We start from the raw sequence: 20,152 nt of genomic DNA, 5'->3' as shown, positions 1-20,152 counted from the left end.
ATACACGACATTTGAGGAAGTCGTGTGTGGTCGTGTACGACATTTGACCAATTGTTTATAAAGTCTCTCTTTATTCCGATGTAATCCCAGCAGTTGTATGGAGACACTTGTCACCTTCAAACATTCGAGCCAAAAATTGGAATTCAGATTTTTCTCGCCTATTTAATACGCCCTTGCATGTGGCCTTGCACACGCGTGTTCATCATTCGCTTGCATTGTGCTGCAGAAGCGCACCACTTTCTCCCGAGCAATGTTGCTGTCGTCCCCCGGGGGTGACACTAATTGATGGGCCTCTGCAGCACACGCTATTCTTAGCCCGCTTTGCATGTACGTTTTTTTTTTTTTTTAATTAGCGATAAAACTGCTGTTTTGTAGGCAGACCTCACAACAACAACGTGTGGTTTTTATGTCATGTCGTAAACAGCTTTGCCAGTGGTTGTTTTGACATTACAGACATGTGAGCGTTAGGTCACGTATCTTTAATGACTCACATCACTGAATCGCTCGTCGCTGGTCTGTTCTGGTTGTCTTTGAAGATGATTCGGCTCTCATCTGAGCGGGTTTCAGCGCTTCGTGCATCAAGGCTTGGTTTAGACTGCATCAGCTTGTCAAAGTCTCGAGGAGCTAAGCTAGAAAAGACACAGGAAGTCTGTAATTTTCACATGAGTGTGTAGAAAACGCTTGGAGTCACTTTCCTTTCCTTTCTTTGGTCCTTCCTCGGGTCTCCTGACGGCCTCACGACTGGCTGGAAGTTTTCGGTTTAGGTGAACGGTTTGGGATTTTTTTAATAGGTTTTAGGTGAACTAATGAATACGCACTCACTCACTTTCCTTTCCTTTCTTTGGTCCTTCCTCGGGTCTCCTGACGGCCTCACGACTCTGGCTGGAAGTTTTCGTTTTAAATGAACGGTTTGGGATTTTTTTAATAGGTTTTAGGTGAACTAATGAATACGCACTCACTCACTTTCCTTTCCTTTCTTTGGTCCTTCCTCGGGTCTCCTGACGGCCTCACGACTCTGGCTGGAAGTGTTCGGTTTTGGTGAAAGGTTTGGGATTTTTTTTAATAGGTTTTAGGTGAACTAATGAATACACGCACACACATACGCACATACACATACTCACCCAAATACAAAAAAAAAAAAAAAGCGAGCAATGATGATATGTCAAATCGGTAAAATTGCCGAATAAACAATACTGAGCTCTCCAGAAAAAAAAAAAGAAGGAAAAAAAGAAGAAAACGCTTGGATTTAGCAACATACAAATTGGCAGGCTTAGCTATGGGTTAGGGTTAAAAGTCTCAAGAACGAATAAGAAACAGGAAGTCGACCATTTTGGTTTGGAGCAGCCATTTTAAGGTCTTGTTGGGGTTCTTCAAAGAAGAAGTTTGTCCAATTTCTACAAAATTTGAACCTCCCATACAAGACGCAGGTAGTTTTTCTATGGCATGTGGGTGGAGCATGTGAATTTGATAACTTTGCATTAATACCAGAAACTCTTCAAAGTTGGACTTTTAAAAAGTCAGCCTCCTAAACCAGTTTAGTCATTTAGTTTCGTTTTGTCAGCAAGACCACTTTTTGCTCCCGAAATGAATACAATGAAAGGCATTGCTGAAAATTCCACTCCATGTTCATATGGCAAGATTAACAAACGTCAAATCCAGAGTGAGCTTCTTGAATGTTTGGAGAATTTGCCGCCCCTCCTCGGAATCCAGGCTTTTTGGGTTTCGGAATAGATGCAAGATTTTATTCATATATGCGGCTATTATTAGATCAAAGCCGGCTTCATAAAGGCGTGACTCACCATCAATAGAATCAGAAGACATTCCGACGGCGAGATGGATGGCAGATAGCGGCGCGATGACACGGGAAGCCATCATTTACGCTGATAACCCAAGCCGGCGGCCCGCGGGAGCCCATGATTGCTCCACCGCCAAACTCCTCGCTAACACATTTAGCCCAACAAAGCGCATTTTCGACCTGCTGACGCCTCTGTTGTTTGCGCTCCGTGGGGGACAGTCCCGAGTAAAGTTAATAAAACAAACCGGCCCCAACTCTTAAAACCGAATCGATCCTGAGCTTATGGCGCTCCTGTTTTTTTTCGTCTTCCCCTACCAGGGGCTCGTTTGGCCCGTTTTTCCTTTAATTTTGCCCGCCGTGCATTTTGCCGCAGCGGCTAATGTTTGTCTGATTGAAGAGGGCTTAAGAGTTGTGCGGGGGCAGTGAGCTCATTTCAGGCTCAGGGAGCTCATTGACCACTATAGCTAAAAGAGATTTGCGGCGGACGTGAGGCCCTGAAGGGAATCCAGTCAAAAAAAAGAAAAGACTTTTCAAAAGACGGGGGATAGTTTTGGATGTTAGTTTGCCGGTGTGTTTTAATCCACTTGATCTGTTTTATTGGCAGCGAAAGGGCTCGGAGAGGTTAACGGACGCCGGCTAAGTCGCGGCTGTCATATTTAGCGCAATGCCCGCGTAATTCCGACGTCTTAGTGGAAAACAATGCAAAGGCGCGGCGGTTTGTTTAGTGGAACGGAACTAATCCAAATGAGGAGTGAATATGCTCAGTGCACACATGCTTAGTACTCAGGGGTTCTTAAATTGATGGTCTGCGCCATGTCACAAGTTTTCTTTTAGTCAGGGCTTTGTTTTATACATACATGATGTATGTTTTTTTTTTCTGGAGAGCTCAGTATTGTTCATTCGGTAATTTTACCGATTTGACATGTCATCATCATTGCTCTCCTTTTTTTTTTTTTTTTTTTTCATGATGTATGTTCTAATAAATCCACATCTGTTCATAAAAAAATCAAAAAAAATCATAGTCCTTAGTTTACGGTGGAATTCTCAAACCGGAAGTAAAGCCAAATACACTTCTATGCCTTAACTAAGAAACAGTTAATCATTTATTTATTTGTAATTTTGGCAGTTTTGATTCATACTGCCAGGATGAAATGTTATTCAAATAGAGGGGGCGGTCCTAAGCGTGTCTTGGGTTGGACTCCGTCGTTGCAAACCGCCTGTCATTTGTCGAGTGAGCGGGTCGACAAATAAGGAAGTCTCGCCGACTTCACTTTTAGTCATTTATTTAGTCATTTATTTATTTTTAATTTTGGCAGTTTTGGTCCATACTGCCAGGATGAAATATTATTCAAATGGGGGCGGTCCTAAGCGTGTCTTGGGTTGGACTCCGTCGTTGCAAACCGCCTGTCATTTGTCGAGTGAGCGGGTCGGCGAACAAGGAATTCTCGCCGACTTGAATCTGTTTTGATTTTCACTTTTAGTCATTTATTTATTTATTTATTTAGAATTTTGGCAGTTTTGGTCCTCCATAGACAGCGGATGGTTACGAAAAAATGTAGCACAGGTTGTGTTTGAGCAATAAGCATAACAACATGCGTTAAAGTAAACTATTTAATAAATGTTTGCGTATGACATTCAGAATATTTGTTCATGTCAAACTATTGGGTTATTTTTTTGTTTCCTCATTAAATTATGCAAGTAATTAACTGATTGGAAAAAGGAGGATGAAAGTGTGCAGTGAATCCAAAAATGTTGAAGACGTCCTCATGACACTAAATGTTGAAAGAATTAACACATAACAGGTGCTCTTTCAATTTGGCAGAATTTTTTGGGGAAAAAAGGCCTTTTTAATTAAGCGACTAATCATGACTAATCAAAATTCGAAGATGTGATTATAAAATGTAAACGTTTGACACATTGTATTATGTATTCCCATATTTTTAAAAATGTATTTACATAATTTAAGTCTATGACGATATGTATTTCAAAGGGACTACGATTTCAAAACAAAATGACAAATATCATTTTGACATTGGCAAACATACAATAGAACAAAGTTGATTCCTTAAAAATAGTGCCAGCACCACGAGTGATTGATTCTACATTTTGTTTTCGCTGAGGTGAACGTGAAGGACGTAAAGTTGACGATCCATCAACGTCGCCTCCTTAAAAAAAAAAAAAAGAGCACTTTTTGTCATCTAAAAAAAAATGCAACCAAACAAATAACAGTCTGCTTTTTATCTGCGGGGCACCAAATCAAGATAATTATTATCTTTTAGCCTGGCAGCAGCATTCATCTTATCCTCTGGTGAATTTATTTCACATGTCATTGCAAAAAAAGAAGAAAAAAAAATCGGGATAATTATCACCAGCTTGACTTTTTACAACAGCAAATCCATTTTATTAGGGTTGTTATTCTTTTGCTTTTATTAATGCACGGAAACTAAAACAGCGGCTACCCATCGTGTTCAACAAGACACTGTGTGTGAGAACACACTGCGCACGCACACACACCAGACCAAATAAAACAAGTGTGTCAGCTGGTGCGTGTTTGCCCTCCATCAGTGGAGTTCACGGAGGAGCTCGTTGAAGATGTTTATTCAGGCGGCGCTTTATCCACTCCCGATGCTACGACTTCCCCTAAAGCTTTTCCTGTGTCATCTACACGGAGACCCCAAAACCGGTTTTGCTTAGCAACATAAATTTTAGTAGACATGTCTGTCATAATTCGACCCGCTAAAAAAAAATCTCATGGACTCATGCTGTAAAATAACCAGGAAGTCAGCCATTTTGTTTTGAAGCAGCCACTTGTTTGCCCATTTCGTAGAGGTCATTCAAAGACAAAGATGTCCTTGAGACTCCCCCCCCCCCCCCCCCAATTGCTAACACAGCTCAGACACGAAATAAATAGAAGACGTGACATTTTGAAAGATTTGGGTGAAAATGGCGGTGAAGTTTGAGGACTCTCCATAAAATATAAAACCTGTAATGCTAATAAGTACTTAAAAAATTCTCACTTGCCAACATGAAATTGGGTAGGAACATTTTTCATGAGTAGACCTACAAAAAAAGTCTCAAGGACTCAAAATAAAAAGAAAGTCTGTCAGTTTGGTCGGAGTTAGCCAATTTAGAGATAGTTTTGCCCATTACAGCCATTTTCAGGTGTCATTCAAAAAACAAAGATTTCCTTGAGACATTTTTCTAATTGCTACCAGATTGGAAGCTCAGTATCTTAAAAGACGGACGAAATTTTTTTTTGAAAGATTTGTTCATCATTGCATGTGGGCCGGAGTATGACGAGAGAAGTTGAAGCACTCGCCATAAAACAGGACAACTCTTAATAATGAGTAATTACTTTAAAAAATCAGCCACCACACTGGGGTTGGTGAAGGACTCTGGTTGGTGGCCTGGTCGGTGCTGGATTTCACTATCCTTTCTTTCCTTTGGTCCTTCCTCGGGTCTCCTGACGGCCTCACGACTCTGGCTGGAAGTGTTCGGTTTAGGGAAACGGTATGGGATTTATTTTTTCTTTTTTATAGGTTTTAGGTGAACTAATGAATGCACGCACGCACGCACATGCACATATTCACCCACATACAAAAAAAAAAAATTATATATATATATATATATATATATATATATATATATATATATATATATATATATAAATAAAAAATTCAGCCACCAAATCCAGTTTCACTTAGCAACATGAAATTCGGAAGCAACGTTTGCCTTGAGGAGATAAGCAAAAAAAAAAGTCTCAAGGATTCCTTCAGTAAAATAAACAGAATATCTGTCAATTTGGTTTGTGTCAGCCACTTAAGAGTCATTTTGCTCTTTTTTTTTTTTCTTTCTGGAGAGCTCAGTATTGTTCATTTGGTAATTTTACCGATTTGACATGTCATCATCATTGCTCTCTTTTTTTTTTTTTTTTTTTATATATATTTTTTTTAATTAATTTTTATTTTGTATGTGTGTGAGTGTGTATTCATTAGTTCACCTAAAACCTATTTAAAAAAAATCACATGCCGTTCACCTAAACCGAACACTTCAGAATCCAGCCAGAGTCGTGAGGCCGTCAGGAGACCCGAGGAAGGACCAAAGAAAGGAAAGTGAAATCCTGCACCATTTCAAAGACAAATGTCTTCTGGATTAATTTTTTTTTCCAATTGCAATCAAATGGTATCTAGACAGTTGAGCGACGCTAAATTGGGAAATATTAAAATTAATTTTTATTTTGTATGTGTGTGAGTGTGTATTCATTAGTTCACCTAAAACCTATTTAAAAAAATCACATGCCGTTCACCTAAACCGAACACTTCAGAATCCAGCCAGAGTCGTGAGGCTGTCAGGAGACCCGAGGAAGGACCAAAGAAAGGAAAGTGAAATCCAGCACCATTTCAAAGACAAATGTCTTCTGGATTAATTTTTTTTTCCAATTGCAATCAAATGGTATCTAGACAGTTGAGCGACGCTAAATTGGGAAATAATAAAATACGTTTGAAAACTGAGCACCTAATGCCAGTTTTACAAAAAAAAGACAATAGCCCAAAAGGCAGAGAAAGTAAATGAAGCAGCTATTTTTTAGGGTCATTTGGGCCATTTCCAGGAGTACCTGAAAAACAAATGCACCTAATCCCAGGGATTCTATCCCATTTCCACCAAACTGGAACCGTGACAAAGCCACTTTCACTCAACAAAATCAGCCCACAAAAAAGTCTGTTAAAGTCCTGCCCAAAAACATACAGATGTTTTTTTTGTTTTTTTTTGCAGTCACTTTCCCGTCCTACTTTTGAAACCTTTTTAGAGGTATGAAAATCTTTGACAGGCCTCGCAAATCTCCTGACATATGTAGATGAAGATGTGCAAAGCGTCTCTTAAGTGCTTTTGGATGTAAATGAGGCAGCGTGATAAATGCAACGGCGCGCTGGAGTGATCCGAGGCTCGTCGGGATGCCGCCGCACAATGGATCAGCGCATCACGCGTACATTATGGAAATGTTTGCTTAATGGAGGTAACGGCGCTTCACGACTGCCCATTAGTCTCTCAAGGACTTATCAGAGGATTGTCTCGACCTCACCTCCTCTTTTATAATTGACTGTGTTTGTGTCCGATATGCTAATGAGATTAACTCCGGCATTTCACTTTTTTTTTTTTTTCATTGGGTTTTTGCCCTCCATTTTGTACGATGGGCATTTTGTTTGGCCTTGAATGACTAAAAAATTACTTGCCGACTTTTATTTCTTATCCATACTTTTATACCGTAAACAGTGAATATTTAAACAATTATTATTAGATTATTGTTATCTATTTGCTTCGTTAGGGGGTTTAGTATTTCATCTATTTTTTTTTTTTATGTTTTCTTCATTGTTTTTTTTTACATGAACATAATTTGAGTTATTTTTTCATTTATTTTTCATTTTTGTTTAACCATAGCTTTTTATTTTGTTCATTCTATTATTTAAGAGTTTTAGTTTTGCTTTTGATCATATCTACTTAAATTATTATTTTTTTTTTTATGATTGTGTTTTGGATTTGTCTTTTTTTGCAGATTTTTGTGCATTAAGAGTAATTTGCAAGTTAAGTTGTTTTGTTCATATTTTACTTTTTGGAAAGTAGATTTTCAGTTTTAGTTTTTTTCTGTGATTCATGTTATTTTGTTTTGTTCATTTTTAATTTTTATTTTTGTGTGCAATTTAAGCTTTTAGTTTTGTTCATTTTTAATTCCCATTTTTGTATAATGTAAGTTTTATTTTTGTTTCGCTCATTTTTTTATTTGCATTTTTGCGCAATTAAAGTTAGTATTTTTGTTTTCGTTACGTTTTTGGGTTGAAGTTGAATTTTATTTTATTTTGTTCTGTTCTGTCATAATCAGGACTTCTTCTTTTTTTAACCAATGATTTATTTATTTATTTGTTTGTTTGTTTATTTTAGAATTTTTGTTTTGTTTAGTTTTTTTTGTCCAAAATGAATTTGATTGTTTTTCATATTTTCAGTCAGTAATGTTTAGTTCATATTTCAAAATGTCTAAAAACAAAAAAAACTATGATAAAAAAAAAAAAAATCTTGTTATAACATTTTTTTATTTTGTTCTATTTTTTGGGAAATACATTCTAAAAGTACGTACACTTAACTATCAGTATACAACAGTCCTCTCTCTTTTCGGCCATTCACCCTTTTTGTGGGTGCCTTTTCTGGAAATGGCTTTTTTTTCTGGCCCCTTGATTGGCTGAAAACAGCTCTACATTCAGCACATTCAGGGTTCTGCACTTAGATTTGCCAAAATCGGGACACATCCATTTATGGTACCTTTGCTGTATCACATACGCTTTGTGTCGTTGTCATTGCGTTGTGTTTGTTTTCCCGCGTAGATGCATTAGAGAGGAGATGAGGAGAGACAGATGCAAACTGAGTGGATGAACAGGAGATTCATTACACCCAGCGCACACAAACACACACACACACACACACACACACACACACACGTTTGCATAGCAGATGAAGGCCTAATTATTCCCTCATCTCCATCAATGGGAGGAAGAGAGAGGTTGCTGAAGTCTGCCCCCCACTGTTTGTCTCTCACACACACACAAAATTTCTCCACGTGTAGCAAAATTCTAAAAAAAAAATTTTTTTTAGTAAGGAATGAGGAGCCAAATACGGACAAAATTTTAAAAAACAAAGTGTTATTTGTCTTCCGTATAGATTTCGGAAAGACGGTAAACTCTCCAGGTATGAATGCGAGTGTGATTGCTTGTCCGTCTATATTTGACCCGCCCACGTTGCACCCCCGGCATTTCACCCCAAAGTCAGTCGGGATCGGCTCCAGTTCCCCCCGCGCGCGGCTTTTGTTGACGAGTAATTACAAGCTAGTCATGCGCTCTATACTGCATCGTAACTTGGTTCGTCGCGAAGCGCTAATACACATTCACGCAGTTCCGAGCCATAAAGTCCGGACCAATTAAAAGCGCATTAAAAGCTCGCCGCCTTTTGTTGGTCAACATAATCTATTTGATTATGCGCGCTAATGGAATAAAAGCACATTTACCGGGCGATGGCGACGCTGGCTGCTGATGCTATTTAAATAGAAGAAGCGCTTCTTTGGTTGTGGAATACTGCGTTTCCGCATATAAATTGGCTGTGGGTGTTCATGTACTCAATTGAACAAAGAATTTATGTGAAGTAGACATCTATCTTTATAAGATTTAAAAGCATCGTGTTGACTTAGTTAGAAGTGAAGTATACTGTTATTGATATTCAGGTTGGATGTGAGACCACACTATGAAAAGTTCAAAAAGAAAAAAAAGATATGGGTCAAAAACGGACTTTTTGGATTATTCATTTGACTCAATATAACAACCCACAAAACAACCCAATCTGTAAAAAATGTCCCAAATTGGGTTGTTTTGTGACTTGTTAAATTTTGTTTTGTGAGTTGTTAATTTTGGCACATTTGACCCAATTTTTTTTTTTTTTTTTTTTCTGGAGAGCTCAGTATTGTTCATTCGGTAATTTTACCGATTTGACATGTCATCATCATTGCTCTCTTTTTTTTTTTTTGTATGTGGGTGAGTATGTGTATGTGCATGCATATTCATTAGTTCACCTAAAACATATTAAAAAATCCCAAACCGTTCACCTAAACCGAACACTTCCAGCCAGAGTCGTGAGGCCGTCAGGAGACCCGAGGAAGGACCAAAGGAAAGTGAAAGTTGTTTGCATTTTTTTTAACAGATTGGGTTGTTTTGTAGGCTGTTAATTTTGACCCAACATTTGACCCAACATTTTGAGTCAGATTTGTATAAAACGCCAAAAATTGGGCTGTTAATTTTGCCCCAACATTTTGAGTCCAATCAGTACAGATACAAAAACAACAAAAAAAGGATTGTTTTGTGGGTGGTTAAATTTGATCCAACATTTTGTGTCCAATCTGTACAAAATGCCAACAATTTATTTCTTTTGTGGGTTAGTCAACATTACCCAACATTTTGGATGAATAGCACAAAATGTTGTCGGCCCGTTTTTGACCCATAAAATTGTTATTTTTGACGCAACAGTTTATAGAGTGCATGCTGCTATTTTTTATTTAGTTTTTGAACGGTAGCTAGACTGCTAACTAGTTTGTGATTGCACATGTATATTTATTAATTTATTTGTATTCTTAGAAAGTTAGCTATATATATTTTCTTTTATAATTGCACGTGGATATTTATTTATTTATTTATTTTTATTCTTAGAAAGTTAGTTATATATATTTTCTTTTATGATTGCATATGGATATTTATTTATTTATTTTTATTCTTAGAAAGTTAGCTATATATATATTTTCTTTTATAATTGCACGTGGATATTTATTTATTTATTTATTTTTATTCTTAGAAAGTTAGCTATATATATTTTCTTTTATGATTGCATATGGATATTTATTTATTTATTTTTATTCTTAGAAAGTTAGCTATATATATTTTCTTTTATAATTGCACGTGGATATTTATTTATTTATTTATTTATTTATTTTTATTCTTAGAAAGTTAGCTATATATATTTTCTTTTATAATTGTACGTGGATATTTATTTATTTATTTATTTTTATTCTTAGGAAGTTAGCTATAGATATTTTTTTTTATGATTGCACATGGATATTTATTTATTTATTTATTTATTTATTTATTTATTTATTTATTTATGAGGCTTATACGTGAGCTTATATAATGTGATGCGTCTATTTCGTTTTGCACCTGCTGCGTGGCCGCGAGAACATGCCGATGTCTTGTTTTTTTTTTTTGCGTCGTACATTTGACCAACTTCATAATTTAAGATTTGAGCTGATGAGAGTCACAAAACCACGCCGATGTTTTTTTGGTCCGCTTAAATGATGAACTGATTTTTATATCTCATCTTAACGACATCGACCGCCATCACCAGCTATGTGAACCACTGCACTAGCAAAGGCCACAATTGTAGCAAAATAGACAAAGACGGCCCTTACAAATGCAAATGCAGATTTGTCAGGTACCCGCTGCTTAATTCTGCTGACACTGATACGTTTGCGCGGCCGCCATATTTTAGGATCTGACCGAGCCAGCTGCACCCCCCCTCGGAGAAGCCACGTTGCCAGATATCTCTGTTACACAGGTGGCGGCGTCATCATCAGAGCGGGGCCCATCGCTCACATGGACTGTTACAAAACGCATCCATCGGCGGATAGACATGGCGAAGCAGGAGGCGCGGGTTATTGCGGAGCTAGAGGTCAGCGTTGGCGAGATGGAAAATTACCTGCTTGGATTCATGCGTTCCATCAGCACGCCAGGGGAAGTTATAGATCACTAATAGTGCTTATTAGCCTCTTGACCAGCATGCTGGTAATGCATTACAGCCCCCCCCCACACACACACACACACGCAGGATACCGCTGTATCACACACAAGATTGCAGCCGTATGATTCCCTCCGCATTATGCACCAGTCGGTCCGATGCCGTTTGTCATCTTTAGTCGGTCTGTGCTGTTTGCCGTGCATGAGCGTGTGTCATTTAGTCTAGACTGGAGGCGCATTCATTAAAGAGTAGCAGAGTGGACCATTGAGCAGAGTGCACTCTTGCGTTTTCTTCCTATTTACAGTATCCGGGAAGTGTTTTGCTTGCCCCCGGTGCCAGTGGCTCGGCAAACGTATGAAACCTTGAGAACTGCCAATTGAAACCAGTTTATGATATTATTCAGTAACAAGTACCACCTTATTTAATCTGTCTGATCTGAAGTGATCCTGTACCAAAAAAAATAGGAAATAAAATTTGTATGTCTTTTGGTGTATAGAGTAATTTATTTGTAGTTTAGGAAGTGAGCAGTACTCCTATGTATGTTGAATCAGAACCTCACTCCACCATATTTTATTTTGGGATTTTATCCATAGCTTCAAGCCAATTTGGCTCAAGTACGGTTATCTAATCCACAAATATTGTTCTTGGTAAACTAATCTGACCTTCATAAATAACCAAACACAATGACATTAACCATTTAGTAGTTGTGTTCAATATCACTTTTTTTTTCCCAGACCGATATGAGCACGAGTACTCAACTCCGGGGTAGTTACCGATACTTAAATGAATGAGAATTTTCTATTCTTCTAATTTGTCATTTCTAATTCCTGATCGTAGAACGGCAACAAAGCAGGAAGCTGATACTGGTATCGGCCGCCGTCGAGAGTACTGATGCCTGCCCAGCCCTTCCATTTAGCGTTACAATTCTAAAACAACAACAACAGATTACTAGGGTTAATAACGCATTCAAACCCAAAAACGTGTAAATACGTTTTTTTTAATACTTTGTCCCTCACTCCCCAAAACGTATTTAGACGTTGTTTGTTTAACAAGAGCATACAGAAGGCGTTAATGCAGTTTCTGACATGATGAGATGGCTTAAAGCAATGGTTGTTATTACAAAAAAAAACGACCAGCAGGTGGCAGCAGAGTATAAGAGATCAGCCAGGGCCATGTTGCAACAAGCTCTTTTTGACAGTGTTTTAATCAGGAATGCGAATAATGATTAAACTTAGCTATATTCTAATGCTAATTGCTGCAAAAGGGAAACATATACGAATATTTTTTTTTCCCTGATGAAAGAAGAGACTCTAATCTTGATTTTGGCAGCTTCCATGTTTTTGTAGCAATTGATATTCAGGTTGGCTGTGAGACCACACTATGAAAAGTTGAAAAAGAAAAAAGATATGGGTCAAAAACGGACTTTTTGGATTCTTCATTTGACTCAATATAACAACCCACAAAACAACCCAATCTGTAAAAAAAGTGCCCCAAATTGGGTTGTTTTGTGACATGTTAAAATTTTGTTTTCTCTTTTTGACAGTGTTTTAATCAGGAATGTGAATAATGATTAAACTTAACTACAGTATATTCTAATGCTAATTGCTGCAAAAGGGAAACCGATACAAGTTTATTTTTTTCCTGATGAAAGAAGATACTCTAATCTTTATTTTGGTAGGTTCCATGTTTTTATAGCAATATAACACAATATTTTGTGGGCCTTGCAAAATCCAGTGAAACAGCCAGGAGCGAAGGGGGTTACTTCAGTGAAAATGGCCAGGAGTGAATGAGTTAAGTATGATCTCACATCACTACTGTTACGACAGATATTACATCACAATAGTCATAGTATCGCGGATGTTCGCAACGAATCAATTATCTCCGTATCATATTACTACCCCTCTGTCACGGAATGCTCAAGATTGACAGTGTCCGATTAGTGTTTTCTATTCCGACCCATCTCAGCAGATCAGACAAGAGAAAAAACGACATCAAAAGCCAAGAAAAAAAGGGGAGAAATATTGCGTTAGACGAACACCCAAGAGGCTCCAAAGGAAGAAGAAGAAGAAGAAAAAAAAAAAGGTCTGCTGTTGGCCTGGTGCTTACGTGTGCCGGTGCACGCAGTACATGAAAGGAAGTTTTGATGTGATAATGAAGCACCTTCTTGAGTCCTTCATCCCAACCTGTCTGCCTATTTGTCCGACAAATGTTTTTCGTAGGCCCGTAAAGCAAAAAAAAAAAAAAATGCTATTCTGAAATGAAAGGCTTTTTTTTTCTTCTTCTACGTGAGTACCATTAAAAGCAACACGGACACCTTCCCTTATTCTCCAGGATTTCAGACCTTGTCTTGAGGAGCTAATTGCACACAAAAAGCGGCAGCGTCCTTCCATGGCGGGTTCACGGGGGTGGGATTTTGTTTGAAACTCATCAACGTTTTAATCCGCCGCAAACATTTCCATATTTCAATATTTATTTTGCTCTCTATCTCGCTCCAAGCATCCACTTCATCTTTAGCCCTGCTTACTTTGCTCCGGGGCCAACTGATAAACATACACATGAAAATAAGTAATAGGCTCTCAAAGACGGTTATGTGATGCAACGTTTCTTAACCGGTGGGTCGGGACCCCAAAATTGGGTTGTTGATCCCGTTCTGTGGGAGTAGAAAACACTCTTTTAATTTAAAGCCAGACGCTGCCCACATTAGTCGAGTTAATTTTTTTTTACGAGTCTCAAAGGGTTTCACAGGCTCACGGTTCAGGCTTTTTTTTTTTTTTATTTCAAACTTTAAGGGACTCTCGAAAGAAGCCCCCTTTATCTTGGAGAGTCTTTAAAATGATCATCACATTTTAATATCATACTCTGCCCTCACTAAATGGTACTGTATAGGCTAAAAAAAAAAAAAAAAGGCTAGGCTAATTTAGCATCGCCCGTCTGTCTATGCTAACTGCTTCTGATTGCCGCTCATTTGTGTGAATTCGGTTAAGAAAATGGATGACTTGGCTCCTTTAGACTTTTTTGTGCCTCCTGTTAATGAGATAACCCATCCAGCCATTATCTGAACCGCTTATCCTCACGAGGGTCGCCGGCATGCTGGAGCCTATCCCAGCTGTCTTTGAGCAGTAGTGTCCAAATTTTCAGTTAACTTTATAAGCGATGCTACTGACCCTGAAAACCTTCTGAACCATTTATTTTTTTTTATTCGATATTAAAACAAAGAAATGTGAAAGTTTAAGATTTTGAGTATTTTAAAAATTTTGGAGAAAAAATATTAACTGTAGAAAACTATAGAGCGCTACGGTATTTATCTGCTTAAGTTTCCAATTAACTTTTTAAGTTGTACTGATAACCTTGGGAGCTTTTTGTTAGAAATTTAAAAGGATGTCAATTCTCTAAGATAAAAAAAACCAAAACGTCTACATTTTGAAAAGTCAGATACATTGTTCAATAAACATGCTTTAAGACATTACAACAGAGTCAACATCGGCATTTGAATTAAAAAATTTTTTTTCAAATATCGGTTATTGGTTATTAGTCCACAAATACTGTATGTGGGTATTTAACCGATGTGGCAAATCCAGGTGCAGAAAGTAAAAACCCTGCCACAGTTTGACTTTAGCCCCTGATGCTAGCTAGCTAGCACCTGCTTTTGATCATATCTTCTTTAATTATTATTATTTTTTTTTATGAATGCATTTTTATTTATTTTTTTGCAGATTTTTGTGCATTAAGAGTAATTTGCAAGTTGTTTTGTTCATATTTTACTTTTTGGAAAGTAGATTTTCAGTTTTTAGTTTTTCTGTGATTCATGTTATTTTATTATTGTTCATTTTTAATGGCCATTTTTGTATAATGTAGGTTTTATTTTTGTTTCGCTCATTTTTTATTTGCATTTTTGTGCAATATAAGTTTTTATTTTTGTTTTCGTTATGTTTTTGGGTTGAAGTTGAATTTTATTTTATTTTGTTCTGTTCTGTCATAATTAGGACTTCTTCTTTTTTAACCAATGATTTATTTATTTATTTTGGAATTTTTGTTTTGTTTTTTTTGTCCAAGATGAATTTGATTGTTTTTCATATTTTCAGTCATGTTTAGCATTTTGTTTAGTAATGTTTCAATGCTGATGCTAGCTAGCTAGCACCTGGGGCTAAAGCCAAACTGTAGCAGGGTTTTAACTTTCTGGACCAGGCTTTGCCACCTCTGGTATTTAATGCCCATCCATCTTAAGCAACAATTAGTCAGATGTAATTCTACGAATGAAGTTCCTCAAGGAAATGTCTGAAGTCCTTTCATTTTCTCTAAGCAGAGCTGTCACTGTGTGTGTGTGTCAATGTTGCAAATAGACTACAGGAAACAGATGGGCAAGAAGGAAGACCAAGTTCTCTGTAATGAATGGTTGTATTTACTTTAAAAGCTCCTGCGAAAGCACCCCCGCGATCACCCACCCCCCCCTCTGCCCCCCAAAGGTAATCGCTCTTACCTGAGATGCCGTAATGGATCCTGGATGAAGTATTGACCACTGCTAGATTTTGATTAAGGGGCTGCAGGGGCAGAACATGTCTTAAATGAAACGCGGGAATCAGCATTCTTCGGCAGGAGGCATATGTTCATCCTCTCCCCTTGTGGTGCCTCCCCACTCGTGACGTAGAAAAATGGAGTTGAAAAGGGAAGCTAGATGGCTTTCTTTGAAAAGGTGCCGATTAGCATGCTAAAAGACTCGACGCCGCCGCCTGCTAAGGTGATTTCCTTTTCAATCAATTCCATCAACGGAGAGTGCCTTCTTTTTCAAATGGCTGACCATTCCGTGTCAACTGCAAATTCTGGAGTAGACTAGGAACCCTCAAGACAAGCTGTCTACACGGAAAACCGCCGCAGAGAAAAAAAACCTAATTCCCATCTTGCATAGGCAGTGCTAAAGGTGTTTGTCGAAACAGTTGTGACTTAGTATCGACTGAGGAGTTAACGTGCCGATAAATGAGGCCTCTTACGCAATGTTAATCCCTTTGGTTTGAGCATTAACCGCAATCAAGAGCCGGGAAAAAAATCGAAATCCAGCCACTATCCAAATGAGATCATTACAAAATGTCCATTTCTTTTTTTTCTTTTTTTTCCCCTGGAGAGCTCAGTATTGTTCATTCGGTAATTTTACCGATTTGACATGTCATCATCATTGCTCTCTCTTTTTTTTTTTTTTTTTTTTTTTTTGTATGTGGGTGAGTGTGTGTGTATTCATTAGTGAAGAGGAATAAAATTATTTTGTCCTCTTTGCGTGTTCCAAAATTTGAAGACTTAATTAAGATTTAATGTAAGAAAAAAACACCTTTGCAAAAATGATTTAATCTAACAGAGATCTCTGGACATCGTGACAGGCTCCAAACATCACATAACAGGTGGAATTTCCGAAGTGCCGAATGTGTCTCTTCCGCGTGTAAAATGGCTTCTTATAGTTAAACCGACCGCTTCTCTTTCATTTGTAGACAAAACATACTCTCTTGGTACTTTTCCGTGAGCGATGGCGAAAACAAAGTCAGGGGTGTGTGTGTGTTCGAGACAGATTCTGTTCTCAAGGACCAAATGTGTTTTCGCACAGAACGCTGAGAAGGAATTTTTTAGACTAAACAATATGTTCCAGCTTAGTTTAAGGTCAAATTATACTGAGTTCAACACTACCTCACATCTACAAAACATTTCGGCATGGTTAATATAAAGAATTAAAATGTTAATAATGTATAACAATGGTTGATATATGAAATTAAAGAATTTAAATGTTAATAATATCTAACAGTAGCTCACCTAAAACCTATTAAAAAATCCCATAACGTTCACCTAAACCGAACACTTCCAGCCAGAGTCGTGAGGCCGTCAGGAGACCCGAGGAAGGACCAAAGAAAGGAAAGACTAAACAATATGTTCCAGCTTAGTTTAAGGTCAAATTATACTGAGTTCAACACTACCTCACATCTACAAAACATTTCGGCATGGTTAATATAAAGAATTAAAATGTTAATAATGTATAACAATGGTTGATATATGAAATTAAAGAATTTAAATGTTAATAATATCTAACAGTAGCTCACCTAAAACCTATTAAAAAATCCCATAACGTTCACCTAAACCGAACACTTCCAGCCAGAGTCGTGAGGCCGTCAGGAGACCCGAGGAAGGACCAAAGAAAGGAAAGACTAAACAATATGTTCCAGCTTAGTTTAAGGTCAAATTATACTGAGTTCAACACTACCTCACATCTACAAAACATTTCGGCATGGTTAATATAAAGAATTAAAATGTTAATAATGTATAACAATGGTTGATATATGAAATTAAAGAATTTAAATGTTAATAATATCTAACAGTAGCTCACCTAAAACCTATTAAAAAATCCCATAACGTTCACCTAAACCGAACACTTCCAGCCAGAGTCGTGAGGCCGTCAGGAGACCCGAGGAAGGACCAAAGAAAGGAAAGACTAAACAATATGTTCCAGCTTAGTTTAAGGTCAAATTATACTGAGTTCAACACTACCTCACATCTACAAAACATTTCGGCATGGTTAATATAAAGAATTAAAATGTTAATAATGTATAACAATGGTTAATATATGAAATTAAAGAATTTAAATGTTAATAATATCTAACAGTAGCTCACCTAAAACCTATTAAAAAATCCCATAACGTTCACCTAAACCGAACACTTCCAGCCAGAGTCGTGAGGCCGTCAGGAGACCCGAGGAAGGACCGAAGAAAGGAACGTGAAATGTCCATTTCTGTTTGCAGACCTGGATGACCCGGTGGTGACGGTGCACCAGAGCATCGGGGAGGCAAAGGAGCAGTTCTACTACGAGCGGACGGTGTTCCTGCGCTGCGTGGCCAATTCCAACCCGCCGGTGCGCTACAGTTGGCACCGCGGCCGGGAAGTGCTGACCCAGGGCTCGGACAAAGGCGTGGAGATCTATGAGCCCTTTTTCACGCAGGTAAGACAGATGCCGCACGGTGCAGAAAAGTAATATTTGCAAGCTGTTTTTAGCAAAATAGAAAGTCAAGAAGATCAGATCAGATTTAGCACACGCAACGCGATCCATCAAACCTGAGATGAATTCCGGTGGCTGATTTTGCATCTTTAAATAGCGTATCTGAAAGGCAGAGGTTCAAGCTGCGCTGCTGTGCTTAAACATGATGAGCAGGCGCAAGAACAAATCGGAGGCGATGGGGAGAAATGCCCTTTTCCGCTCCTGTAAACAGTTTTGAAATGCCACAAACAAAAAATTATCGCGACATATCGTGTGTTCAGCAATGCAATTTTTGGAGCCTCTGAATGATCCAAGACTCGGGATGAGTTAAATCAAACAAAACATGGCTTTTATGTGGTTTTTAGCTTGCTCAAAATTGTGTCAACAGCACACACAATAGACTGTTAAACACTCCATTTAGCACCTGCTATTTGTGATTTTAGCAAAGGATGGTCCACCATCAGCATTGCACACTTTTAGAGAAACACACAATTCAGTGGAATCGTCGGAAATCAGGCCCTTCAAGTCCAGTCATAAGCCAGAAGGTGTATAATATACTCGTCTGGAATCCTTTTTACTACTTGGTGTGTTCCATTTCCGTAGTACTGTTTTGCTAAGATACAGTAATACCGACCTCTGACGAGCCCAATTTGTGTTTGTCCACACACAGGACCACCAACACAATTCTTGGCTTTTGGTCACCTTTGGGTCGCAAATGCATGAGCAAATAAATTAGACTACCAAACAGCTGAGCTCTCTTCAATAGGTCAACATTTTTGCATTTGGATGAAGAGATTATACAGCTTTCCTACATTATTGTACCCTACTACTACAACTACCACTACTACTAGTACTACTGAGAGACCCAAATATACTAACACTACCAATGCTATTATTATTAATTATTACACTCCACAATTACAAAATCAGCAAAATCGTTTAAAAAAAAAAGATTATAAATACACATTTTTTAGTTTAAATTCATACATATGCACCATTTAAATTAATCAATTTTAAAATAACTATTTTAATTAATTTTGTTTTATCCAAAAGGGACTTGCATAATTATAGGGTTTAAAATAATTTTATTTGTCGTAATATTTTTTCAGCTGCACTCTAACTTCAAGTTTTTTTTGGGCCGACATAAATAAATAAATAAATAAATAAATATATATATATATATATATATATATATATATATATATATATATATATATATATATATATATATATATATATATTATAAGTTATGTTTGGTCCAAAAGGAATTTACATAATTATTGTGTTTGTATTTATTTTAAATTGGTCTTAATATTTTTAAATGCTTAAACATTTTCTTGTTTGAGCAAAAAAAAAAAAAAACGTTTGAATCATCGTGATTTCAATTATTGCCAAAATAATTGTGATTATTATTTTTTTCCATAATCGAGCAACCCTACCATGACCAATAACCTAGTAAAGTTGTTTTTTTTTTTCCACTCAGAAATTCTAAGTAAATTTGAGTACATTTTATTAGTTTATTAAAAAAAATAAAAGTAACAAAAGGGTTGCGGAACAAACTCCCGACCTTCAACTTGGGAGACGGCCACTCTACAACCTGAACCATGCCGCTCCTACTCTTTGCTGATATCCAAAAGTAGACCAAAAAAAAACATTCTCTTCTACACAAAATATTTTAAAATATTAAATAAAATATTACGACCAATACAACATCTACTCCTGCCACGACTACAGCGATACCCTAAGATATGAGTTTCATGTGTTACGAAATGAAAGGAAACGTAGTTATTACTGCCAGACGTTTTCAGAAAAGGGATGCCGTGGGTGCCAGCCGATTTTAAGCATTTTGACTGATCTTTCAAGGTCCATAGAAAATTATATGTTTGGACTATGGAAACACACATACTGCCAAAAAAAGATTGGACTCTCATCTTCCATCAGAAAAAAAAGTTTGTTTCTACCTTATTCCGTTTTTGAGTAATCAACAATAGAAAATTGTTAGTTTCACCTGTTTTGAAAAAAACGTCTTTTAACGTCTT

General features: G+C 37.3%; 1 protein-coding gene across 7 annotated transcripts in view; it reads left to right on the top strand.

The window, feature by feature from the left end:
- The window catches only part of LOC144039467 (MAM domain-containing glycosylphosphatidylinositol anchor protein 2), a 224,113-nt gene that overhangs the window by 115,348 nt on the left and 88,613 nt on the right, over window positions 1–20,152 (top strand). For all 7 annotated transcript variants that reach the window (XM_077552833.1, XM_077552832.1, XM_077552830.1 and 4 more), the window contains one exon: window positions 17,881–18,077. In XM_077552833.1, the coding sequence (XP_077408959.1) occupies window positions 17,881–18,077 (197 nt within the window). The remainder of the gene's footprint in view (window positions 1–17,880; window positions 18,078–20,152) is intronic.

The sequence above is a fragment of the Vanacampus margaritifer genome, chromosome 19, assembly GCF_051991255.1.
Source record: "Vanacampus margaritifer isolate UIUO_Vmar chromosome 19, RoL_Vmar_1.0, whole genome shotgun sequence".
Classification (NCBI taxonomy): Eukaryota; Metazoa; Chordata; class Actinopteri; order Syngnathiformes; family Syngnathidae; genus Vanacampus; species Vanacampus margaritifer.
This window is presented reverse-complemented; position numbering and strand designations above follow the sequence as displayed.